This window comes from Balaenoptera musculus, chromosome 9, assembly GCF_009873245.2.
Source record: "Balaenoptera musculus isolate JJ_BM4_2016_0621 chromosome 9, mBalMus1.pri.v3, whole genome shotgun sequence".
In the NCBI taxonomy this organism is placed as follows: Eukaryota; Metazoa; Chordata; class Mammalia; order Artiodactyla; family Balaenopteridae; genus Balaenoptera; species Balaenoptera musculus.
Window position 1 is genome coordinate 6,891,481 of NC_045793.1, and position 24,014 is coordinate 6,915,494.

Genomic DNA, 24,014 nt, shown 5'->3' on the forward strand with positions numbered 1-24,014 from the left:
CCCAAATAATTCTATGAAGCCAGCATTGCCCTGATACCAAAGCCAGGAAAAAAAAAAAAAAACTGCAAGAAAACTATAGACCAATATCCCTTATGAACATTGATGCAAAAGAAAAAACCTCAACAAAATATTAGCAAACAAAATTCAGCAGCTATTAAAAGGATTATACACTATGACCAAGTGAGATTTATTCTTGGTATTTTCAAGATAGTTCAACATATAAAAATCCATCAATTTAATAAACCACAATAACAGAATGAAGAAAAAAAAATACATGGGGAATTCCCAGGCGGTCCAATGGTTAGGACTCTGCGCTTTCACTGTGGAGGGCTTGGGTTCAATCCCTGGTCAGGGAACTAAGATCCCACAAGCCGTGCAGCGTGGCCAAAAACAAATAAACAAAACAAAACAAAAACCACATGATCATCTTAATTGAAGCAGAAAAAGCATTTGACAAAATTCAATATCCTTTCATGATAAAACCACTCAACAAACCAGTAATAGAGGGAAGCTATCTCAACTTAATAAAAGCCATATATGAGAAACCCATAGTGAACATCATACTCAAATAGCAAAAAACTGAAAGCTTCTCCTCTAAGATCAGGAACAAGGCACAGCTGTCTGTTTTTACCATTTCTATTCAACAAAGTACTGGAAGTTCTAGCCAGAGCAACTGGACAACAGAAGCAATAAACAGATAAGCTGAACTTCAAGAAAATTGAAAACTTTTGTGCATCAAAGTACACTATGAACAGAGTGAAAAAGCAACCCACACAATGGGAGAGAGTATTTGCAAATCCTATATCTGATAGGAATTAACATCCAGAATATATAAAGAACTCCTACAACTCAACAACAAACAAACAAACAAGTTAAAATATGGTCAAAGGAGTTTCATAGTCATTTCTCCAAAGAAGGTATACGAATGGCCAAAGAGCACAAAAGAGTATCCAAAAGGAACAGGAAGATTTGAAAAAGAAGCAAATAGAATGTCTAGAAAATTTTTAATGGAACCTAAAATTTAATAGAATGATTAAAAGCAGATTACACATAACTGAAGCAGAAATTAGTACACCTGGTAAATAATGAATGAAGGATTTAGCCAGAATGCAGCAGGTAGAATAAAGAGATGAAAAATTAAAAAATACAAAAGGGATTAGGAGATAAGGAAGCTAGAGTGAGAGGGTCTAACAAGCATCTGATCAAAATTTCAGAAGGAAATATTAGGGAGAATGTGGGAAAGGAACTATAAGGAATTATAAGGCATAATTCAGAGAGTTTCCCAGGTTTTAAAAACAAGAGTGTGTGGAACTTCCCTGTGGTCCAGTGGTCAAGACTTCGCCTTCCAATGCATGGGGGTGCTGGTTCGATCCTTGGTCGGGGAGCTAAGATTGCATGTGCCTTGCGGCCAAAAAAACCAAAACATAAAACAGAAGCAATATTGTAACAAATTCAATAAAGTTATTAAAAAATGGTCCACATCAAAAAATAAAAAATAAATAAAATAAATAAATAAAAATAAAAAGAAGAGTGTGAACTCAGAATTCTTTAGAGAATTCTTCAGGCGGAAACCTGGAATTCACTTCTGATACCCCTCTCCGTGGAGCCCACATTTGGTCTATCACCAAACTCTTTTACTTCCCAGGCGCTCCTCTTATCCGCCTGCTTTGCTCCATCTTCACCGCCCCCATTTCTGCCACGTTCGTTGACAACTGCCTTTGTCTCCTACCGAGGGCATCCTGCACCTGGACATGTCCCCTCTCGTCCACTCCCTACATACTTGCCAAGGTGAGTTTTCAAAAATGCTGTTTGTTTTGTGATTTTTAAACTTCTAAAAACGAATTTTACACTTTAAGCAACAAATTACCCAGATGGTATGAAATTGTAAAAATACAAAGGGCATGCAGTTTCCTCTCTCCCCTTTACCTCAGTCAGACAGTTCCTCTCCTCAGAGGCAACCATTGCTACAAGTTTTTTGTTTTTCCTTCTAGAAATATCCCATGCATTTATGAACATATATAGACACCATGCTTCATAATGAGCACTTGACATGTGGCCAGTGTGACTGAGGTGCTGGAATTTTCAAACAAGAGACCAGTGTTTCCCACATTGCTTCATTCCACTGAATATTGAAAATATTTGGGCTCACCTTTCTGAACGGACTCTGTGCAAGTGTCATGGACACAGTTGTTAAAATTGTTCGGTATTTAAGTGCAAATACTATGAAACATCAGCACTTTAGGGGACTATTGAAAGAAGTAGGAGACCATGAATTTAAGAAGCTTTTCGTTGCCAACACTCATTGGTTGAGTCATGGAAGGGCTTTACTAAGGTTTACTGCACTGTTAACGGCAAGATTTTCTTTTTCTTTTTTTTTTTTTAACTCCAAGATTTTCTTGAAACAAAAAAGAATGTTAACCAAATATTCAGCAATCAAAGATTTTAAATGTCAGTGTAAGTTTTCTCACCAATATCACACTACATATGATCAAGGTACATCTGAAGCTCCAAAGAAAGGAAAAGTTCATTTGTGACCTGTCCAGACAAATATAAGAATTTCAAATTCAATCTTTTACTAATAGAGATCAATAATTATGACTTTGCGTACTTTTCTCACATGAATCAATACGTAAAGGATTTTAATTACAGTAGACAGTATGATGTAAAGTGGCTGCAAAATTTACAAGAAAAATTTGATGAATAGTTTGTTGATTTGATACATTTATAGTTGCTTTTGAATTTATGCAATATTCTTTTGAATTTATGTCAATTATACTGAGTTGATACAAAAAGTAGTGAAAGTACCTAACTCAGGCAGGTGTAGTTTTGAAACTGATATGCTTTTGCTTCAAGGTCAAATTGATTCTTTGAAAAAACATATACTAGTTTGCCCTGTGGTAGCAAATATTAAAGGAAAATGTTTTGGGTACTCAGTTCGGTTATTGGAAAACTTTGCCAGAACGACTCGGGTATGTGAATCTCCACTTTCAACTGTGATGCCGGGAAGATCATTAGCCACTACTAAGTAGCTAAGTGCTGTCACCGCTCCCCTGGGTTGGGACGTGTCACCTGGTGCTGAGCTCATGAATGTGCGCTAAGTAGCCCCTTCACATGTCCCCACCAGTGACTGCCCTGCAGTGCGGTTGCCCGCCCCTCACATTCCTTTCACCCAAAGGGAACTCTGTCTCGCTGCATGACCTACACTGTATTTGCACCCAGCCTCCTTCCTTGCCGGCTGCCACCACGCTGCACCAGCCTCCCTCGCTCCCCCAGGCCTCACACGGCCCCTACCAGAGGCAGGAGGACTTCTGTCCCAGCTTGCCCTCAGCTCAGTTTTCTCTGGTCACCCCCCCCAACCCAGGACGTCCCCCAGCACGCGGCCCTGGGCTGGGAAATGTCTTCTGCGTGCCTATTGTCTCTCTAGCCCCCCCAGAAGCTCCTGGAGAACAAAGACCCCAGCTCTCATCTCTGCTTAACGATTGTCAACAACTCACAGATGGGACCGAAATGTTGATGGTGGGATTTCAGCCAGCAGAACTGGCTAATTGAAGCCAAGGATCTTTCTGGCGCCCCCAGAGCACATTGCAAAGGAAGCTTTCAGCTCCACGTGGAGAATCCTGGCAGGGGTACATAGGGAAGGGAAGAAAAACTTGTGCCAAACACTGGGTCATCTGTCACTTTTCACTTTCCACTTTGCTCGTTTAATCCTCAGAACAACCCCTAAAGGTAGGGTCTCTGACCCCCCCCCTCACAGAGAAGGGAGCAGAAGTTCCAGGGATCTGGGCAGTTAAATGAGGTCCTCTCTGTGGCAGATCAGCCCTGGTGACGGACACACCAAGTCCCAGAGCTTGTTTTTATTTGCTCAGGACCAGCAGGAGTTGAACCCCATTTTCCCTGACTCCCCATCAGCCTTAATGAATCCCACCTCACCCTTCACCCACGTGAGACGCTGCAGTCTGTCGCCACCATGGGTGGGACGTGATCCTTCACGACTAGACATGTTCGCTGGTGTTGGAGGTGGTCAGACACCAGAGTCACCTCTAAAGGAGACCCCTTCCCTCTCAGAGCGGCTTTAGGGCGCGGGAAGCAGGGGGAGGGATCCAAGGACTCCTCGAGGTCTCATGTGCTTTTGCGGATGTCTGTGTTTCTGGCAAGAATTTCCTGAAATGAGTGTCTCGGGGACACTAGGGACTGGTCGCCCGGGAAGGGCCTAAGGAAAGGGCAGCCCTACCTGGGGGGCAGGGCAGTCCCACATCCCGCTGCGAAGAGGCCTGGCCAGCCGAGCCAGGAGGCCAACAGCTGGGGCTCCTCTGGCGGGTCAGCGGGAGGAGAGGGGAGGGGAGGGTGGGATGGGGAGGGAAGTCCCGGGAGGGCCGGCGGCGGCGGCCACAGGCCGGTCCTAGTGGGTGGGGAGGAGCTTCGGCTGCTGGGAGCTGGAGGGGGCCCAGGAGGTGGGAGTGGGAGGAGATGGGGGCCGACCGGAGAGAGGGAGGAGGAGGGGGTGCCGGGAAGAGGCTGACAGCCTGGCCGGGAGTCGCCCTCGGCCTTGGCCTCGGGAGGGGAAGCGTAGGAGAGACCCCAAGGCACAAGAAAGGAGGTGAGGAGGGGAGAATGGCAGGACAGCTGGACGGGAGGATGGGGCGGGCAAAGGGCGCAGCTCCAAAAGGCAAGATTTGGCAACTTGGCTGTGAGCCCTCTCTTCCAGGCAAGACCCTGGTGGCTTTTCACTGCGGGGGTCTCAGTTTCCACATCTGTGGCTTTCTGGTCCTAAGAAGACTGTACAGGCAGAGTTCCCGGGGAGGGTCCAGCCCTCAGGAGACCCCAGTCATGGATTGGGGGGGCGGGATCAGAGGGCTGGGAGAGGGGTGGTGGCGAAGGCTCCAGAAAAAGCAGCCAGGGAGGGAGGGTCTGTTCTGGAAAGAAAGCCGTGGCGGGGCCGAGGAGAGGCCCCATTTCTGGGGTGGGGGCTGGGAGGGCCAAGGGCACCGGGCCATTCAGCACAGCGAGGGTTAAGCATCTTCCCAGTTCCCACCCGCTCTGGGCCCCTCCCTCGTGTTTACGTCCTCCCCAAAATATTCAGCCTCCGGCTGGCCTCTTCTGGGCCTGCCCCTCCCCACCTCCAGCTGGGGGGCCGGATGCTGAGGGTCACGGCCCGGCACCCCACAGGGCCAGCAGTCTGGGGACTGCCAGCAGGGGAAGGGGTCAGAGGGAACGGGAGAGAAGATGGGCCAGAAAAGCGGGGGAGGGCTGGAGTGGGCAACAATGCTTCCCAAGCCCTTGGCCTGAGGACTAAAGCCAACTCAGCACCTACCCAGGACAGGGCCCAAGCCGCCCTGAGCTGGACCTGGGAACAGCGGGGGCAGGGGAGGAGGAGGGGAATACCAGGGGAATCTCTGCAAGGCGCCACTTCCTGTCCCTCCACCTCTGCCCAGAGCTCTACCAGATGTGGTCCCCAAGCCACAGGGCCCGGGAGTCGGTGGCTCCGCGGGCTGGCACGTGAGCTGAGGATCCACACGTACCCTTCGCAGGCTCAGGGTGACTAAGGGGAAGCCATGAGGCAGGTGCTGCTCTCGCTGGCCCTGTGGCTGGGCACGCTGGGCCTGGGCAGGGCTGAGCTCACGGCGGCCCAGCACCGGGGCCTGCAGGTGGCCCTGGAGGAGTTCCACAAGCATCCGCCCGTGCAGTGGGCCTTCCGGGAGACCAGTGTGGACAGTGCCATGGACACGGTGAGCGGCACCCCAGGGAGGGGAGGGGGATAGGGCTGCAGCCCGGGAGGCCGGCACGTTCCCAGGGAGGAGGTACAGAAGTGCTTGGGCCCCGGGAGCACCCAGCTCTCCAGAGAAAGGCCGACCAGCCCAGCCGTCTCCTGGGACGTGCTGCCTCACGGTGGGGAGGAGGGACAGGTCACGTCCGGGAAGGGCGCTGCCTGCTCAGCTAGCTGCTGGCCTTCCTCTGTCTGTTGGTAGCCCTTCCCGGCCGGGACCTTTGTGAGGCTGGAGTTTAAGCTCCAGCAGACGAACTGCCGGAAGAAGGACTGGAAGAAAGCCGAGTGCAAGGTCAAGCCCAGCGGGGTGAGTGGAGGCACACGTGTGTGACGGCGCATGCGCTCAGCGCGGGGGTGCGCGACTGGGGCTCAGTAGGAGATCCAGCGAGAAGCCTAAGGTTGGAGACCCCAGGGCGGAGCAGCCTCCCTGGCAGCTGACTCGCCTGTCTCGGCTGGTGGTTGTGATGGTCGTAGGTGGGCTGGGGGCCTGGACAGGCAGGAGGAGGGACGGCTGGGCCACCCCGAGGACACGTGTTCTTCAGAGTGGGTCCACCTTCCATGCGATCCAAGTTCCTCTCTCAGGCTTCCAGTCATCGGTGGAAGAAGGCCATGGTATGGGCTTCGGGTGGTCCCCACCCTAGGCCTGGTGAATTCCCCATTTCCTGTGTGTTTTCAAGTGGAGATGGCCCAGCCCGGGCTGATTCATAACCGGGCTTGACTGTCATCAGCCACCTTGGGGGCAAAGTCACTGCCGTGGGGGCGATCCTGGGGCCAGGAGCGCAACACTCCGGCGTCCAGTCTCAGCTCTGCCAACCAACAGCCCTGTTACTTCCCAGGTTCTTTGAAGGCCTCAGTTTCCTCCATCTGTTAAGGGAGGGACTGGATTATACTAGTGGTTTTCTAGACTTCTAGACTTCTATATGGTTTGACTTCCGAAATTTCCCAGTCTGAGGTGGGGCTGAGCCTGGAACCACCTGGCCGGCCAGGGGAACCCCCCTTGTACGCTGCCCCCCAGTTCCCACTCTCACCCTCGTGGGGCCACAGGCCTCCCCTCACCCCTTTCCTCTCTGGGCTCTATACCCCCCTCCCCAGAGAAAGCGGAAATGCCTGGCCTGCATCAAGCTGGACTCTGAAGATAAAGTCCTGGGCCGGATGGTCCACTGCCCCATAGAGACCCAGGTTCAACAGGTAAGAGTGGGCAAGACCGGGCGGAGGAGGGAGCAGAGGTTGGGGAGGGAGCTGGTAGACAGAAACTGGCCCTGGGGGAGACGTGGAGGCGGAAGCCTGGATGGAGGGGCGAGGAGGGGCTCTGGGCCTGGCCCGGACGTCCCCTGTGGGATGGGGACGTGGAGGGGGCCGCCGGCAGTCCCCCTTCCGGCACGGCCTGAGCAGCGCGGCTGCCGGCAGGAGCTGGAGGAGCGCCAGGAGGCCCAGTGCAGCAGGGTGGAGCGCGCCGGCGAGGACCCTCACAGCCACTACTTCCCTGGGCAGTTCGCCTTCTTCAAAGCCTTGCCCCCCAGCTGAGGCCTGACTGGTAGGTGGCTGGCTGGGACAGAGGACGAGGCGGAGCAGGCCAGCCAGGTGGGGCAGGGATGGAGAGGGAGCTGGAGCTGCGGCTGGGCTGCGGGAGGCAGGAGGAGAGGGGCTGGGAGCCTGGAAGTCAGCTGGGATGGGGCCCAAACAGCCCCTGTCATACCCAGTCTTAGTTTCTCTTCCCTTCCCTCTAGAATCTCACCCGGCTTCCTGGAAGCAGTGTGAGGGAGGTAACAAGTGAAAGCCCGCCCTCCCTTCTCTGCGCCTAGGGAGGACTGTCCCATAGTCCCTAATAAAAGTGCTCTAGAGCTGCGTTCTCTCCTCCCCTCGCATTCCCTACCTCCCTCCTGCAGAGCAGCGGGAGGAAAAGGCCTCAGTGCTCCAGCCTCGCAGGGAGGAAGCAAAGCCCCGAGGGGGAGCAGGATACCTCCCATCAGGACACCCCAAAAGTTGTGTGCTCCTCCTCCTTCCCCAGGGGAGACCAGAGGCAGCAGGGACCCAGGCTCGCTTTCAGGGGCCCACACTGGGGAAAACGAAGCACGCCCACGTGCAATGACAGGCAGCGATGCAAATTAAAACACGAGTATTTAATGGGGATTGGCACGGGTGGGCATGGCAGTGGAGGCTTCAGGGAGACCCGGGACGGGGGGGCACAGCAGAGGGTCACTTGGACAGGCCAACCTGGAAGATGCGGCTTCCACGCTCCGAGCTCTGCCGCGTCGTCTCCCAGGACGGGCTGGGCAGGAGGCTTGCCATCCCTGCCTCTCACCTTCAGCCTTAGGACCAAGCAAGTTTATTCCACTAAGCCTCAGGCTCAGGCAGCCAGGAGTGGCAGCAGCTATGGGCACGAGGAGGCCGGGCCTCCTCCCAGGAGCACAGCGTAGGTGCAGGACAGCCTCACACGGTGCCAGCTGCCTGAGGAGGGTCCAAGGGAGGTGTGTCCCTGATGGATGGGTGGGGAATTCTCCTTGAGGCAGGTTTGAGAGGGAGGGGAGGTGCGAAAGGGAGCGGGGCTGCGCTTAGGGAAGGGGGCCCATAAGAGGCCCGTGTGCAGGGCCAGTGGCCAGCATGATGAAACCACGAAGACAAGCAGGGAGGCCACAGCGTGCCAACCCCACGGGCCACGGCCACAGGGCGCGTTCAAAAGACAAAGGAGGTGGCGCCCGCGGGGCTGAGCGCCTGCTCGGCCTGGGCCAGGCTGTCCCTGGCCTGGCGGTCCAGGTCGTGGCACTCCTGCAGCGTGTCCTGGAACTGGCGGCAGGCCTCCTCCAGGATGGAGCTGCTGCGCGTGGGCCAGGACTCCCAGTAGCCGGGCTCCACCCAGGGCTGGGCCTCCACGGCTCGCGGGCCGGGGCCCGGGCCGGAGCTGGGGCGCAAGGAGCTGTCCAGGTCCCGGCACAGCTGGTAGAAGTCACTGCCGCGGCCGCTCACGCGCTCGCCGTCGATGACCTTCAGGCCGGGCAGCAGCTCGCGGACCGAGGCCCAGTAGGAGGGGCTGGCGCACAGCGGGTTGCTGAGCCGGGCCAAGGGGTCGCGGAGCCGCAGGCGCTCGAGGCCCCGCAGCGCCGCCAGACACTGCAGCTGCCCGGGGCCGGCCAGCAGGTTGCCCGCGGCGTTGAGACTCTGCAGGTTCTCGCAGGCGGCCAGGGGCTCCAGCCCCGTCAGCCGGTTGTCGGCCACGTTGAGCACGGCCAGCTGGCGCAGGGAGGCCAGCGGGCCCAGCTGGGTGAGCGCGTTGCCCGAAAGGTCCAGCCACTCGAGGCCCAGGCACTCCCCCAGGCAGCCCAGGTCCGCCAGCCCCAGGCCCTGCAGCTTCAGCAGCAGGATGGACTCCAGGGCGAACTCGCCTGAGCGCGCCTTGAGCAGCTGAGGGGTGACGCGCACCCCGTCGGCCTCTCCCGACTTCTCACCCCGAGGCTCCATGAGACGAAGTGGGTCCAGGTGGCCGGGGCCCCAGCAGCTCCGTCACAGTGACGCAGGTGCCACTGGCGGTCAGCGGGCTGCTCACCCCAAAGGACGCCCCGTCCACTCGGCCTGGGCTGGACACCTGTCTCCGACACCCCCGCTCAAGGGCCAGCAGGTCCCTAAGGAGAAACAGTCAAATAGTAAGCGCGCCTCTGAGCACCTCAATGACCACCCAGCCTCCACCGCCAGGGCCAGAAACCTACATGGCCCGGCGGGACCTGAGGACTGGAGTCCAGGGCGCAGGAGGGTGAAGAGCCCCTCCGAGGGAGGTGGGCCAGGCACAGGCCCTTGCCTAAGGGGGTCCTGACTCGGCCCTGGCGGTTATGGCCATGCTGGATGGGATTCAGGCCTGACGTTACCAATTCTTCCCGTCTCCCAAATCTGCTCCGGAGACACAATCTCATTACTCTCCTTTCTCGGTAACTGCTCACGATTATCTGTATTAATTCTGAGGTGTTTCCTTTTAACCATTTACATTTATTTTTGAAGAGATAACAGGTCACCATCATCGCCAATCTCTTTTGTTTCCTTCCTGGGAGAGCCATGCATTGGCAAACACAAATGAGAGCACCTGGGCCTTCTTGACAATTTTTTTTTAAATCAGCAATGAATTCAAAGTGGTTTCCGAGTTCCATGGGCCAACTTGTGACCTCTGATGGCAGCTGTGGGGCCTGAGGGCTCAGCCTTCAGTCCTTGATGAGGAACCTGAGGTGGAGGGAGGGAAGGGACAGCGGAGGCACAGGGAGAGTGGCAGTGCTGCCAGGTCCCTCACCTTTGCTCCCCCGACCCCTGCCTGTCAAGACCAGCTCTTCACGTGGCACCAACAGAACAGCGCCCATCGCTGCCAGCCAGATAGCCTGGTTCCAGCTGCAAACATGGGCAAAGGGGGGTTGGGGAGGGGAGTCTGGGCAGTCAAGGAAGCCGTCCTGGAGGGAGGGGCAGGGTGGCACCTATGTTGGATCCAGAAAAGGGGAGGGAGGGTACTTTCTAGTCGCCAGTGGCCGTGGGGTGGCAGAAACCCAGGTGTCAGTGCAAGACCAGAGCACGAGGCAGGAGGCCAGGGGGAGGGACGCGGGCGATGCCGAGCAAGCGCAGAGGGGTCAGGGTCTAAGAAGAGAGGCAAACAAGCAGACCTCTGCTCCAAGTGGCAGCTCCCCAACCCCACAGACTCTGGCCGGGCCCAGGCCAGGCGGCCAGGCGGGGTGAGGCCTGCAGAGAAACAAGGAGCCATTCACTCCTGCTGTTTACAAAACCTGGGGCTCCAGAGCCTCGGCCAGGCCCCCAGGCTGCGTTTCCATAGCAACGTCACTCCTCAGGCCCCCTCCAAGGAAATCAGACCCAGAGCCCCTCCCACACGCCCCAGGGAGCTGGGGAAGCGGCTAACACCTCTGACCCCCACCCATCTCTGAGAAGGGGGCCCTGCATCTTTCCCCAGCCCCCCCCGTCTGCAGCAGCCCAGTCCTTCTTCACTTCCACCAACGTTTCTGTCCAGAAGGCATGGAGGCACCTGCTAAGAAACCTGGTCACTCTGCGGAAACATCTGCTGGGTTTGTAAGCAGTGAGCGACGCAGTCACCTCCATGTTGGTTAAACCTGCTCTGGCCCACAGGCCACCGGGCACTGGAGACGGGCCATAAAAGCACTAGCCAGAGACGAGGACCCCGCCCAAGGGCAAGGAGCGATGAGAGGAGGGAGGAGAACGTGTGTCCAGAACCTGGCCATGTGACCGGAGGCCGGGCTCCCGTCTCGCACTTGGGGTGTCCCGCGGCATCGGCCTCAGGAGGCAGCGGCGAGTCCAGGATGACGGGGTCCAGGCACCGTCTGTGAGAGCGAGGCGCAACGGGCCAGCCTCGGGGGGACACCACCTCTTCAAGTATCTGCGGGCCTCTCTCCAGCGGTACGCACATCCTCCCAGCCACTATTTTGGGGGTGAAAGCGGTCAGGAAGCCCTGGTGTACAGTCAGGGGCTGAAGTCGGGCGAACACCCACATGCTTGAGGCTGAACGGAGGGTACTGATGAGCAGCCGGGGGCGGGGAGGACAACACGCCAGGCCTCCAGGGAAGAGCCACCAGCCCCGTGTTCAAACGCCCTGCCGCTGCTGGGGGGACGGGCTGGGGGGGGAAGCGATGCCCTGTGGAACCCCGTCAGCGATGGGGATGGAGGTGGTGCGCAAAGGGAGGGAAAGAACAAGGGGGCGGGCAGAGAACGGTGTGCGCGTGCCCACGTTCTGCGGAAGAGGAAAGGGGAGCGGGAAGATCACACTGGGACTGGACAACAGGCCTCCTGTGCCCCCAGGGTCCCATCTGGCAGGAAACACGCGCCCCTCCAGCACTCGGCTCTGTGCCCTCGGCCCTAGGTCCCACGTCCTTGTCTGCAGTTAGATGAACAGCACCACAGTCAAAACCTGATTCTCCAGCGTGTCCATGACCTCTGCTCTGCTCCTGGGCCCCATCTTACCTCAAATCTGCACACCTCCACCAGGCAGGGGCCCACACGCCTGTGCAAACCCAGCCAACGCAGAGGCCAGCAGCGGAGAGCAGGCTCCGCGCGATGCGAGAAAGGCTCGTCCACATGCAACAGCGTCAACGTTCCTCTAAAAAACCAGAATCACCCTGGTCCTCTCATGGAAATGAGCGAACAGAGGCCGCTGGCCCAACGTGTGTCTGTGAAAAGGACTCAGTCACACGTACAAGGCTATGACTGAAACAGGTGACTCTGGATCTCCGGGGGGAGGCCCATCTTCCCTTGTTCAGAGCCAGCAGTTCTGAGTCTCAGTTTACCTATCAGGGAATGGGCCAGAAGAGGATGCCATGAGTCGCCAGGGCAGGGCACAGCTAAGTCTAGGGAAGAAATGGTCCAACTCGGAGCAGCCTCAGGTGGACAGTCACCTGGCCGCTTCGGTGAACTGGGGCCCCTTCCTCCGCCCCATTCCCTCCCGACCGCAACCTGGCGCAGGGTTCTTGGACCCGGCACTGCCGCCATCTGGGGCCGGGGTAAGTCTCTGCTGCGGAGGCTGCTCTGTGCATGCCTGTCTTCCACCCACGAGAGGACGGTAGCAATCCCCCCACAAGCTGTGACAACCAAAACATCTCTAGGCGTTGCCCAATGGCCCCTGGGGGACAAAACTGCCCCCGGTTGAGAACCACCGCTCCAGAGCCCAAGCCCCCAAGCTCGGGACCGTCAAGCTTCTCCTCTCCTCCCTTTCACTACCCTCGTCCTCCTCACACCCCCCCCACCCTGGTGCCTCGCCGGTCCAGGCCTCCCCTCTCCGAGAACAAGGAGAGCCGCTGCGGGGAGGCCACACAGCAAGGGGACGGTGCCTCTCCCAGGAGGAGCCCGAGGGATGGCGGCACTGACCAATACATGGCCCCCAGGACAGCTTTAGTTAGGGCACCTGACATCCCTGCCCCCACCTGACCTGCTACACCCGAATCTGCAAGGGAGGGACAGGACGCCTCAGTTTTAAGATGCTCTCAGGTGATTCTCGTTGAAGTCTGAGATGCACGTGCGATTTAAGGAAGGGAGGCAGGGGGGCAGGGAGCGGGTCCAGGGACGAGCCCTGATCTCATCACCCAAATGCACGGGATGCAGAGTCCAGACGTGCAGCCCTAGCCCCAGCCTCTCCCCCGGGGGCGCTGGCCTCTCCTCACAGGGAGCCTGTGCAGACATGCCCTCCAGCAGCTGGGGAAGAAGACACGACCTGAGCAGTGTGGAGGTGAGACTTCACTTCCTATCATGGTGCTCCAACCACCGAACACAATCTGTATGAAGCTTTATTCAAGAAAATGCCATGTTACACTGTTCAACTGAAAATACAGCACACTAACTAGCACAGAGGGTATGATCTCAAGGTAAAAAAGGAAACATGTCAAAGTTTTCACAGAGGCTGAGTGAAAGGATTACGGTGAATTTTTCCTGCTTCCTTACATTCTCAGTAACTTCCGAACGTCCTACAGTGAATTAGTCACAGTGACACAGGGGAAGCGAGGGAACAGGCTCCCGGGCTCAATCCCACAGCCAGGGCCAAAGTGCAAGTTAGGCCTTGGTGTCTCTACACCCCCCCTTCCCTCTCAGAGTCCCTCTCCCAGCGGCCCAGCACCTCAGCAGAGCTGGACTTGTGTCTTGTGGGTGGGACGGGCCCCTCCCCAAACACTCTGGCCTCGCCCTTCCTTCTTTTCCCACCGATCCCACCAGCACCTGGGCCCCACGCCCTCAGGTCCTGCACTCGACCCTAAAGGAGCTCAGGCCGGTCTGTCACTGGGATACATGCCCTTTCTTGCTTCCTGAGACTGCTTTCACTGTAGAAAGAAGAAACCCCAAGGCTTCCAGGAGTCTGGAAACAAACTACAGGTGACAACGGCCACGTGATGACTGGGCATGCCAGCTCTCCTCGATCACACGCCCGCAGGAGCTGGGCGGTGCCCTCCACCAGGGCTCTTGGGAACCCCGGGATCCACGGCGAAGTACAGACCCTAAGAAGACTGGTGTGCGTGTGGGCACCTCCCTCTTAAAGTGGCTACTCTATCATATTAGGGTTTCTTTCCTTTCCAGGAAGAGTGTCCACGGCTTACCCAGGCCCTAGGTGGCTGAGGATATCCCGCACGGTGCCTGGTTGCTCTCTGAGAACGCAGACGTTGAGGGCCTGCTGCCCCGACACACACGGACAAGCCGCGTGTAGGGCCCCTTGCCCACTGACACTTTAAAGGAGCACTGCGGTCCCTACGCTGCGTGGTACAACTCAGAGTCACCGATGACCAGAGCCCACCCTCCCGCGCACGTACCACCGGCAGTGACTCCAGCAGTGGGCAAATGAAGATGACATCTCCATGAAAACGAAAATGACAGTCTGTCAAGAACTGAGAAACTGTCCTCATTCTTTTGAAACAAGTTTTGGAGCCCGGCTGTCCCTGTCTAATGTCCTAGAACGCAACACTGTGCCCCCTCCCGTCATCTACGCAGACTTCCCACAGGCAGCTCTTCAGGGCATCGGACCCTGCGGTCAGACTCACCGGTCTGCGCCTCCAGCGCCAGGCTGCAGAGCAGCTCGGCAGTGCTCTGCTGGGGAAGATGAGGGGCGGGGGCGTCGCTCGGGAAACGCCCCAGGTTGGTCTTCAAGAAGAGAAGACGCGCAGCCGTCTCCACTGGGAGAGGGGCGTCATGCGCCACGATGGCGGGGCCGCCCAGGGAGGCAAAGACACCTGCAGAGAAGGCGCCCGTCAGGGGGCAGGATAGACAGATGGTGGCCAGTCTCGCCATGTCTGGCCAGACGTCCCACCGCTTCTGCCAGTAAGCAGGGGGTCCTCCTGGGCACCCACTGTCTCGTTCTCACGCAGGTACTTCTCGCGGATGACGCCGGCCAGGTGGCTCTCCGTGGAGAGGGAAGCGCCGCTCCTCTCCGAGACCGGCAGTCCCCCGCTCTCCACCTGCTCCGGGAGGCTCCTCTCCCTCTGGCCCAGCAGCAAGGACCCAGAGGTCCTGCTTCTCTGCTCGGGCGCTTCCCGGCCCTTCCCTGCGGCCCCAGGGCTCCTGCGCGGCTCGGGGGCGTCCACACGCACAGCAGTGGGGCCCTGCACGGAAGGGGAGGGCGGCAGGAGTACTCGGGCACCACGAGCTCCTTCACCTCGTCCACGAGAACTTGCTTCCAATGGTTGATGTCGGCCCCCTCGGGGAGGGTAGCCTCTATCCTGCCCTTCAAGCGGGGTCCAGCAGGGTCGCCCGCACGAACCCCTCACGGTGGAAGAGCTCAGGGAGCTGGTGGTCTGTGGAGAGCGGCAGGGCCAGGTCCTCGGCCAGCTGCACGGCCGCGCCCATCTCGCCGGAGCTCCGCTCCTCAGAGCGCCGGCGAACCTGCGCCAGGAAGACGTGCAGGTGGCGCGGCTGGGGCAGCACCAGGCTTAAGGCGGCCCGTGCGTGCTCGCCTCCCGGACCACCATCCAGAGGGGCTGCGGGAGCTGACCAGACTGCCCGCCAGGCTCCCCAGCTGCTGCCTCTCCTCGCACCCCCGCAGCCGCCGCTGCCGTTCCACCAGCCGCTCCGCCAAGTGGCAGGCGGACCCCAGGGATCCGAGAGCCCCAGGAAGGGCTGCGGGGCTGGGAGGGGCCGCCGAGCTTCCGCAGAGCCTTGGAAGTGGCTGCGGATGGCCCCGGCCGTGCCCAGGATGATCTGGACACTGTGACGGTGACACAGAAAGTCTCCCACCAGGGAGTCGAGGCAGTGGGCGACGCAAGGGGCATGGGTGCAGCCCTCCGTCCTCACCGCCTGCTCCAGGCTGGGGCGGCCGCCCGACACCAGGAAGCCCAGGCGCAGAAAGCTGTGGCCAAGCCACAGGCTGAGCTGCCCCGGCAGCCCCCGCGGCTCGTCCTCCGCAGCCCTGCCCAGGGGCAGGCCTCGGACCCAGGCATGGCCGGCCTCCTCGGGCTCCCTGGCGCCACCTGCCGGCCACCCAGCCGCGTCACCCCACAGCGGGCAGTGCCAGCCGCGCAGTCCACGTCCGCGACCTGGGCCGCCACGGAAACGGTGAGGTGGACGCGGCCGCCCTCGGCCCACTGCATCCTGACGCACCTGCTCGCCCATCGCCCCCTGCAGCAGGGGCAGGGCTTCACAGGAGAAGAAGGCTGGAGACGGCAGGCGGCGGCGATGGTCCACCTGGGCCATAAACCTCCTGCAGAGCGGGGCCGAGACAAAGGAGAGGAGAGCTGCGGAGCAGCTCGGCAGTGCTCTGGCTCCGGGCCTGGGCTCGGACATTCGCCACCTCAGTCCTCCCCAGCTGCCGTCGGGGGGAGCAGGCGGGGGAGGCCGAGCCTGCATCAGCCGCTCGGGCCCGCCTGTCCGTCACCATCTTGCAGAGCTGAGGCATCCGGCGGCAGCACGGTGATGGCAGCTCTTGGGGCACGGCTGGTGGCCCCGTGGGCAGGTCCTTCTGCTTCTTTTCGGCGCCCCCCCCCCCGCTCCTCCCCACCTCCCGCCCGCGCTTAGCTGCCGAGTGACGGACCAGAGCTGAAGGCTGGGGCCGCCCCTTGATTTTGCCCCGTCTCATGCTCGGTGGCACAGAGCGCACGGGATACGGCAGACGTTCCTGCAGCTGATGGTGAAGCAGCGTCTCACGTCAGGCACGGGTCTCTGACCCAGGGTGTGCAGGGGGCCCGGGGAGTGCCCGGGGGCCCAGCCCTTGGCCTCGGCCTGCGCGGTCCTCACCAGCTTCTTCAGGCAGAGTGGCTTCTGGAGGCTCAGCAGGGACAGCTGCTCACCCTCACCAGGAAGCAAGTGCCTCTTCTTCCATGACTTGAGCTGACGCACCTCTCCGGCCGGATGGGCTATGAGGATGTCGGCTGGCCTCGCCTCTTCATCCTCGCCAGGCTGGCCCGCCTCCAGCCTGTCCGGCTGGCCACCTGGACCAGCAGCAAGTCAGAGGGGACGTGACTGGAGCTGAGCACTGGGTCCCCCGACTTCCTTCCTGCCAGCTGCCCCTCCTCTCGCCGTCCATGGGCCTTCCACTTGCACACCTTCTTCTCAGGCTGCACAGGGGACTCCTGCCCCAGCACGGACTGGAGGCCACAGGGTCCGGAGTCTCCCCCTGGCTTACTGTGCCCAGCAGCGGGGTGGCAATTTTCACAGGGGGCGGCCGGCCAAGGCCAGGCCTCTCCAGGGAGCCGGCTGCTCTCCTCTCGCTGCACACACGCAGCCCCAGGAGACCTTCCTCCTGCTCCTCCCGGAACGCCTGGTCAGGTGCAGGGACCCACAGGCTGCTGCGGAGGCGCGGGGTGGTCGCTTCCCCTGCAGGGATAGGTCCCTCCCGCTCTTCTTTTGGGAGCCGGGGGTTCTGATTTTCCCGGGGCCACTGCGGCCTCCTCCCCTATGCGTACAAACTCAAGTTTGACCTCAGTCTCTGGCAGGTGCTCCCTGGCGCCCAGCCAAGTCCACAAGGGGTGTCGATAGCTCCGGTGCTGAACTTGGAGCCAGGAGAAGCCAGCGCGGCAGGTGGGGTCTTGGCTCTGATCATGGAGGAGTCAGCACACACAGGGGGCTCCTGCCCCATGGATCCTGAGAGTGTGTTTCTTGTGGGGCTTTTTGACTTTTCCGACTTCCAACGTGCTTGGGAGCTTGGGGCAGTGAGAAGACAGGCCCAGGCTGTCCTCTGGCAAGATGACAGAAGACAAGGCAAGATCTAAGGCAAGATGAAGAGAATGGCTCTCAGCCAGCTGCCTACTCACCTCGGGGCCCACTGACGGGACAGTGAGGCCCGAGGGGAGAGAAGAGAGCAGAGGATGTAAGGCGTAGTAACCACATGAAATCAATCCCAGGACAAAACTCTCCAGACGCCGACCTCCTGGGTGAAGCCTGACATGCACTCCTCCAGACCCAACGGAGCAGCCCTCGACCGGAGCCCCAGCCCTCTGCACAGGAGTGGTCTCTGTGTCCAGCCCTCTGCGCAGGAGTGGTCTCTGTGTCCAGCCCTCTGCGCAGGGGTGGTCTCTGTGTCCAGCCCTCTGCACAGGAGTGGTCTCTGTGTCCAGCCCTCTGCGCAGGAGTGGTCTCTGTGTCCAGCCCTCTGCACAGGAGTGGTCTCTGTGTCCAGCCCTCTGCGCAGGAGTGGTCTCTGTGTCCAGCCCTCTGCACAGGGGTGGTCTCTGTGTCCATCTTCTTTACCACGTTAACTCACATCTCTTTTTTCCTTCAATGTTTATCAGAGCCTAGTAGGCACTTGGCAGTCTTCCTGTGTGATGGATACAGTATAAGGTAGGCCAGGCCCCTGTGGGCACATGGCCCCCAGGCTGGCGGGGGGCAGATGAGAATAAAACGCTCACACACACGGCAGGGGAGACGAGAGCCGAGGTGCAGGGTATAAAGGAGCGCTGCAGGGCTGTGGGACCCGGCGGGAAGGACCTCACAAGACGTCAGGCAGGCTTCCCGGGAAAAGCTGCGGACGCTGGCGCTGTCAGCACAGGCCACGGGAATGTGGAGGCCGGTCTCTGCGTCCTGGGCACCCGGGTCGTGCCTGGCACCCGCAGGGCCTCTGAAACAGGCAACGTCGCTCGGTACCGGAGAGCGATGCGGCCCGAGGCTTCCCAAGCCTCTGTCAGAGCACGTGGTACGGGGCAGCTCCTGATGCCAGCGACGCAGGCCCCCCACGCCCCCTCCCCTCGAAGCCCACTCCTCTCTGGCTCCGGCCCCTGCTGCTCCCTGACACTGCTCCCGCCGAGGCCCCAGGGACCCCCGGTGCCCCGCCTCAGCGGGCTTCTCCGCACCAGCAGCACCTGCCCACGTCCTCCACCTGGAATGCTGCTGCCCGCAGCTGTGGGACAGCACATCTCCTTGGCTATCCTGTCACCTGTGACTCCTTTTCAGTCTCTGTTCTGGTCCCTCTTCCTCTGCCCGGCCCTTAATGGTATTTCCCGGGCCTCCTCGTCTCCAGGTCTCGTCTCTCCTTCCACACCCTCTCCCTGACCAGGGCCACCTTTACCGGCTGAGCACTGCCAGCCCCTCTCGGCTCACGACTCCCTCGCAGGCTTCCCCTCACCTGCTCGGCCTGCAGTCAACTCGAGCTCAGTAAACAGGACTCCTGTTCACCCAGATGCTCAAACCGCAAACCTCAGCACAATCCTCGACTCCTTTCCCCCCGGTTCATTTTCCTGCAGATGAGGTCAAACTCAGGGCTCTCAAAAGAAAAGACACATGAAGAAGTCAGAGAAGAAACATGCGGAAAGAAAAAAAGAAAATGAGAGGGAAGGAAAAGCCCAGTGAGCTAGGCTGTGTCTCCTTGGGAAAGAGAAGATTCAGAGTCAGATGGCGTAGACCCTGCCCCAAACAGCTGCGAGTGAGGCACCTCTTCAGACCAGAGCGAGATGCAGGTTAATTGAGGAGATTTAAACCAGAACATTGTGACACGGAGTGATGTTAAACATTCAGAAGGATCACCAGGGATGGCAGGACGGCCTTTACTGGGGACGAGCCCGCTGGGCGGCTCAAGCGAGACTCGGCCGTGAACCAGGGTGGACAATGCGACACCGAGGAGCCCCTTCCAGCCAGAGGGGCCTCGGGGGAACCGAGAGGCAACCACCCAAGCCCATCGCTCGACGACCCAGTCAGCCACCACCAAACCAGGGGTCTGAAGCTCACGGGAGGTGACATGGCGGCGGGGCTGGATCAAGGTGCAAATGAAGTACAAGACACTGTCACGGTCCAGGGGAAGGGCTCTAGATGACAGAGCCAGAGGGGACTAACCTTCGCTCTTATTTTGATTGAAGAAACAGAAACCCAGAGCAGCAATGTGACGCTCAGTGGCAGAGCAGAGGACCAGAGCAGTCCATGGGCTTCACTGCTCCCGAGAACACAGAACAGGGTACTGAAACCAGGCCTGTGTCCCACCTGCTCTCACTGATGAGGGCAGAGAAAAAGAAAACACCTGTGAGTTAGGCTGCAGCCTGGGCTACACCCCAAAGCCTTCGCCTGAGGACGCACTAATTGAACCCAGGGCACCAACCCTGTTCTGTTCCCCGACCAGCCCTGTCCCACCAGTCCGTCTGTATTCTGCAGATACCCTCGAACCACTTGATCATTTAACAGTAATTCGTCAAATATCTACCATGAGCCAGCACCGTGCCCTAAACATACAAACACAGGAGAGTCACTGCCCGGCTGGCACATGGGGCGCAGGACGAGAAGACAACTTGGAAACGGCTACCGGCACCAGGGCAAGGCAAGCAGGGTAAGTGCTGTGGTGCCAGGCCGCGGGCTGACCGACAGGCAAATCGAGTCTATGACATGGGAGTTTAGATTCTGTCTTGGCAGGGTCGCTTACCTTAGGCTACTGCTTGAGGAACCTCATCTCCTGACAGTCCCCGGGGCAGGTCCGGGATCTTGGGCAGTGACTGGCACCCCTTTCTCTTCACTGAAGCACACCAGGATGACAGCAGGGTGGACGCTGTGGAGAGCCAGCTTGGAGTCTACACGAACCTAAAATGTAAAATTGAAAAAGAAAATGTAAAAATGTAAAATTGAAAAAGAAATCACCCACAAACTCCAGGACTTTGATTATTAATAAGAAGTTGTTTGTGACACTTCTCATAACAGCTGATACACGCACTTGATATAGCGACAAGGAGACTCCAGGGCCGCATCGGGTGGGACCACACGAGGCAGGCGGCAGGTGCAGCCCTGGGAAGCAGGCAGGGAGGAGGGCAGGAGCAGGTAACGGAGGCAAGACTGGAGGGGAAGGGACAGTTTGGAGAGCCATGCAGGGGGCAGATGATACTTGGGCTGCGATGTGGAGGAGGAGGGGATACAGAGGGACACCCCAGTCCCTGCTAAATACAGTTCAGTTACAGATATAGTGATTTTGAGGTTCTTCTGGAACAAATCTTCAGGAGTAGATGTGACAGATACAGGGTCAGGGGATAGAAGTCTGAGCTAAACATACAGATCCGTGTAAAAGTCTCCGTAGAAACTGAGGGAAAACACCGGTGGGAGAAGACAGTGGAGGGTGGTTGCCTAGACAACACGGACACTGTGGGGAGGGTAGAGGATGAGCAGACTCCAAAGATGCCTGACAGGCAGAGGACAGAGACACAGAAAAACCTAAGTGATGTTAGGGAAGCCAAGGGAAGACTTTCCAGAAAGGACAGACAGGGTCCCTTCAGCGGATGAAGCAGGTGGAGCCCCGGGGCTATGCAATGAGAAGCAGGGGACGCAGGCACTTGCAATGTCAAAGGGTCACGCTTTGGGGTGGGAGGGAAAAGGCTTGGCTCTGTCTCAAAAGAGAGAAAAGGTACAGTGGGAAAAAAGGGAGGATTGATGGCAGGAGCTTCCTGAGGGAGAGGGACTCAAGGCACAGGTGGGTGTGTTTATCCTTGCAGATGAGAAAGCTTTTTTTTTTTTTCCTGACACAGCAAAGAAGGACGGCTATGGTGGCAGGCAGGTCCTTGAGTGTGGGCAGGGGCAGGGCCCAAGGCAGTTATGCCCAGGAGCCTATAGATTCCCGAGGGGTTAGCAACCTGCTGGCTGAGCCCGAGACAGGAAGTGCCTCAGCACTTACACGTGTTCTGACTCCATGGATTAGAGATTTCCTCCTCACTACACTCACCAGGCCTTTTCCCACACGCATGCCCAGAAGCACAGTAGTCACTTTTCTTTCTCCTGGGCCTGCCTCACCCTAGGGCCTCATGCAGAGCTCAGTCCACCCTGGGCATTCGATACCTATGCCAGACCTTTCTCCGAGTTTTCACTCTGCCCAGTCCCACCAGCCCCCTCTTCTCTCAGCCCCTGCACTGGGGGAGGAGGAAGTGGTGCCTGTCTATCCACCAGACCCCAGGAGACTTCAAAGCACTTGGTGAGCCTACAAGTCCTCGGCTTCTCAGCCCCCCACCCGCTCACCTATGAGGAGATGGAAGATGAAAAAAAGCATGGGACCAGAGGAATGTGTGGAAGGAAGAGAGTAGAGCAAACCACTACACATTTTGGGGTTTTGTCCCACATGCAAATTTGGCTACTTTTAAACCCTAAGGGAGAGATTTTAAATAACCAAGCCTCATTAGATTTCACAATATGCAAAAGTAACATAAAATGAGATGTTTTAAACTACACACCAGCAGAACCCTTTGCTCTTTTCTGCGAGGCTGCTCTCCACAATGCATTGAGAGAGCATGAAGTCCAGAGCCGGTCTATGGGGGTTTAAATTCTGGCTGCTACCCACCAGCTGTGTTCGTCCGCTCCGTGCCTCGGTTTCCGAGTCTATACAACAGGGATAACAGCATCCACCTCGCTGGCTTGTGAAAGATTAACGGAATTAATGTACGCATATAGCAGTGTTTAAGGGCACTTCTTGGCACAGACTGAGTGATGGATACGAGCCGCTGTCCAGTTCTGGCCTCACCGGGTGTTTCAGGCGCGGGGCACTGGGAAGGGGAGGGAGGCTGGGAGGGGGACACCTGGGCCGCCCGATGGGCAGGGCAGGTCAGGGAAAGCCGCCTCGCCCCCAACTCTACGTCTGTGACCACAACGCCCCCTCCCCGGCTCACCTACGGCCAAAGGTCTGGCTGGCTAGTGGGGCTGGCGAAGCTGTGAAGCCGGCGCAGCTCCCGCGGCGGGTAGTAAGAACACGCCATCCGCCGCCCAACGCTCGCTCCCACCCCCGCGCCGCAACGGGACCTACCATGAGGCGCCAAGGGCCCTGCAGAGCTTGGTGGGCGGTCCAGGTTCCGAGGCGACTTCCGGGAGCGACAGTCGGCGGGTCCTCCGCGCCCACCCCACTCCAGCGGTTGGTACGTTCCTCCAGCAGGCAGCCAGCACCGAGTGCGCAGGCGCAGTGTGCAGTGCGCAGGCGCAGCGCCCAGTGCGCAGGCGCAGGCGCAGGCGCAGCGGCCGGAAGCGGTGGTGTTACACCGCCTCCTCCGCCGGAAGTCGCGCGCTTTTCTCACCTGACCGGGATTTGTTGTACACGTTTAACAGCGCTGGGGGTTTTTGGGGTATTTTTTGGGGGGGGGGGTACTTTGTTTCTTTGTTTGTGTTTAATAGTGGTAGTTTAGCTGTGTGGCCTGGGAGAAAGCGCTCGCAGGCCCTCCGGGCCGACGGTGGCCTAGTCTTCCTCCTCCACTGGCGGATTCGTAAGGCCCCTTCCATCCCCGGCTCTGCGCCGCGGCAGTCTGACCGCCGGAGTGCAGCCCGACCGCCGGAGTGCAGCCCGGGGCTTGTGCGCACATGCGGACGGAAGGGACCACGGTAATGATAATGATCCGTGTGTCGGAGCCTTTTCCCACCTTGCGGGTTCACCCACCATTTCATGACACCCACCCAGGCTATCTCCTGGGGCAAATTCCCGGTGACACCGCGAAGGCCTCGCCGACAACCCAGGGGTCGTCCGTGCGCGCCTCCACTGAGGTGCTCTGCCAACTCCCCAAACTGAATTGTCCCGGGGCCGAAAAGGCCGCGTTTCCTGGGCTGAGCGGAGAATTCCTCTCCTCACGCTGGTCCCACCTGGACACCAAAGTACCCAACTCTTGTTTCATAGACTACCTTGAGCTTCTTTCCACCGCCAGAGTCAGACAAATCCAAGGGCCTAGGCTTGGGCACCACTGGGCCTTGGGCAGTCCTCCCTGCTCACCTTCCCAGGGCTGATCTCAGTTCTTTCCATCGCCTTCCAGCGCCCCCGCTCTGGGCCCATCAACTCCAGGCTGGTGCAGTCCTCCAGCTTGAGCTAAAACTAGGACCCCTGCAATGAGAGTATATATCTTTGCCCTTTATCAAAGTTATTTTTAATCTTATTTGATTCTCTCCATGCCTCAGAGATGGAGGTATTGGTTTCTCCATTATACAGATGAGGAAACGAGACTCAGTCACACGGAGAGTTAAAGTAGGAGATGGAGGGAGCCACAGATGATTTCACAGTTGTACTGTTGCATGAGGGTCCGTATAAAATGGGCTCAGCTGGTCCCTTTGCAGTGTTAACCCAGAGGCACTCTAGAACCAAGGATGACTTGATTGCAAAACTGGGAGATACAAATAAACTGAAAAAACTGTTGCGAAGTGTGGGTTCAAATTATTTGCCCACTTTTAAAAACTGGGTTTGTCTTATTGTTGAATTCTTTATATACTTATATTTTGTTCAGTCCTTTATATATTCAGGATACAAATCCTTTGACAAATATGTGCGTTGCAAATATTCTTTCTTAATTTGTGATTAGCTTTTCATTTTTTTAACGATGGTTTCAAAGAGCAATAGAAAAGATGGGGCTGTCTGATCTCACCACCATCCCCTCCA

General features: G+C 58.0%; 3 protein-coding genes across 9 annotated transcripts; 1 reads left to right on the plus strand and 2 right to left on the minus strand.

The window, feature by feature from the left end:
- The first annotated feature begins 4,469 nt into the window (after positions 1-4,469).
- Positions 4,470-7,610, plus strand: RARRES2 (retinoic acid receptor responder 2). 2 transcript variants are annotated; one of them, XM_036863163.1, is made up of 6 exons: positions 4,470-4,597; positions 5,529-5,726; positions 5,967-6,071; positions 6,857-6,952; positions 7,172-7,298; positions 7,492-7,610. In XM_036863163.1, exons 2-5 carry the CDS (start codon positions 5,553-5,555, stop codon positions 7,286-7,288), a joined length of 492 nt encoding a protein of 163 aa, XP_036719058.1. In that variant the 5' UTR covers positions 4,470-4,597; positions 5,529-5,552; the 3' UTR covers positions 7,289-7,298; positions 7,492-7,610. The 2 variants fall into 2 exon arrangements, with proteins under 2 accessions (XP_036719058.1, XP_036719059.1); XM_036863164.1 differs by lacking the exon at positions 4,470-4,597 and having other exon boundaries at positions 5,391-5,726.
- A 140-nt stretch (positions 7,611-7,750) lies between these two features.
- Positions 7,751-20,198, minus strand: LRRC61 (leucine rich repeat containing 61). Of its 6 annotated transcripts, none has more exons than XM_036863161.1 (4): positions 19,484-19,553; positions 14,272-14,460; positions 10,976-11,855; positions 7,751-9,381 (listed from the first exon to the last, which is right to left on the minus strand). In XM_036863161.1, the coding sequence occupies exon 4, from the start codon at positions 9,218-9,220 to the stop codon at positions 8,438-8,440; it is 783 nt and encodes a 260-aa protein (XP_036719056.1). In that variant the 5' UTR covers positions 9,221-9,381; positions 10,976-11,855; positions 14,272-14,460; positions 19,484-19,553; the 3' UTR covers positions 7,751-8,437. The 6 variants fall into 6 exon arrangements, with proteins under 6 accessions (XP_036719056.1, XP_036719055.1, XP_036719053.1 ...); XM_036863160.1 differs by having other exon boundaries at positions 10,976-11,179; positions 11,720-14,460; XM_036863158.1 differs by having other exon boundaries at positions 10,976-11,633; positions 11,720-14,460.
- ZBED6CL (ZBED6 C-terminal like) lies at positions 11,343-15,513 on the minus strand. Its single transcript, XM_036864259.1, is given in 7 exon segments — positions 11,343-11,489; positions 12,499-12,695; positions 14,272-14,556; positions 14,559-14,834; positions 14,837-14,959; positions 14,962-15,174; positions 15,177-15,513. Coding segments are annotated over 7 exon segments (1,560 nt in total). The 5' UTR covers positions 15,496-15,513.
- Positions 20,199-24,014: the final 3,816 nt, after the last annotated feature.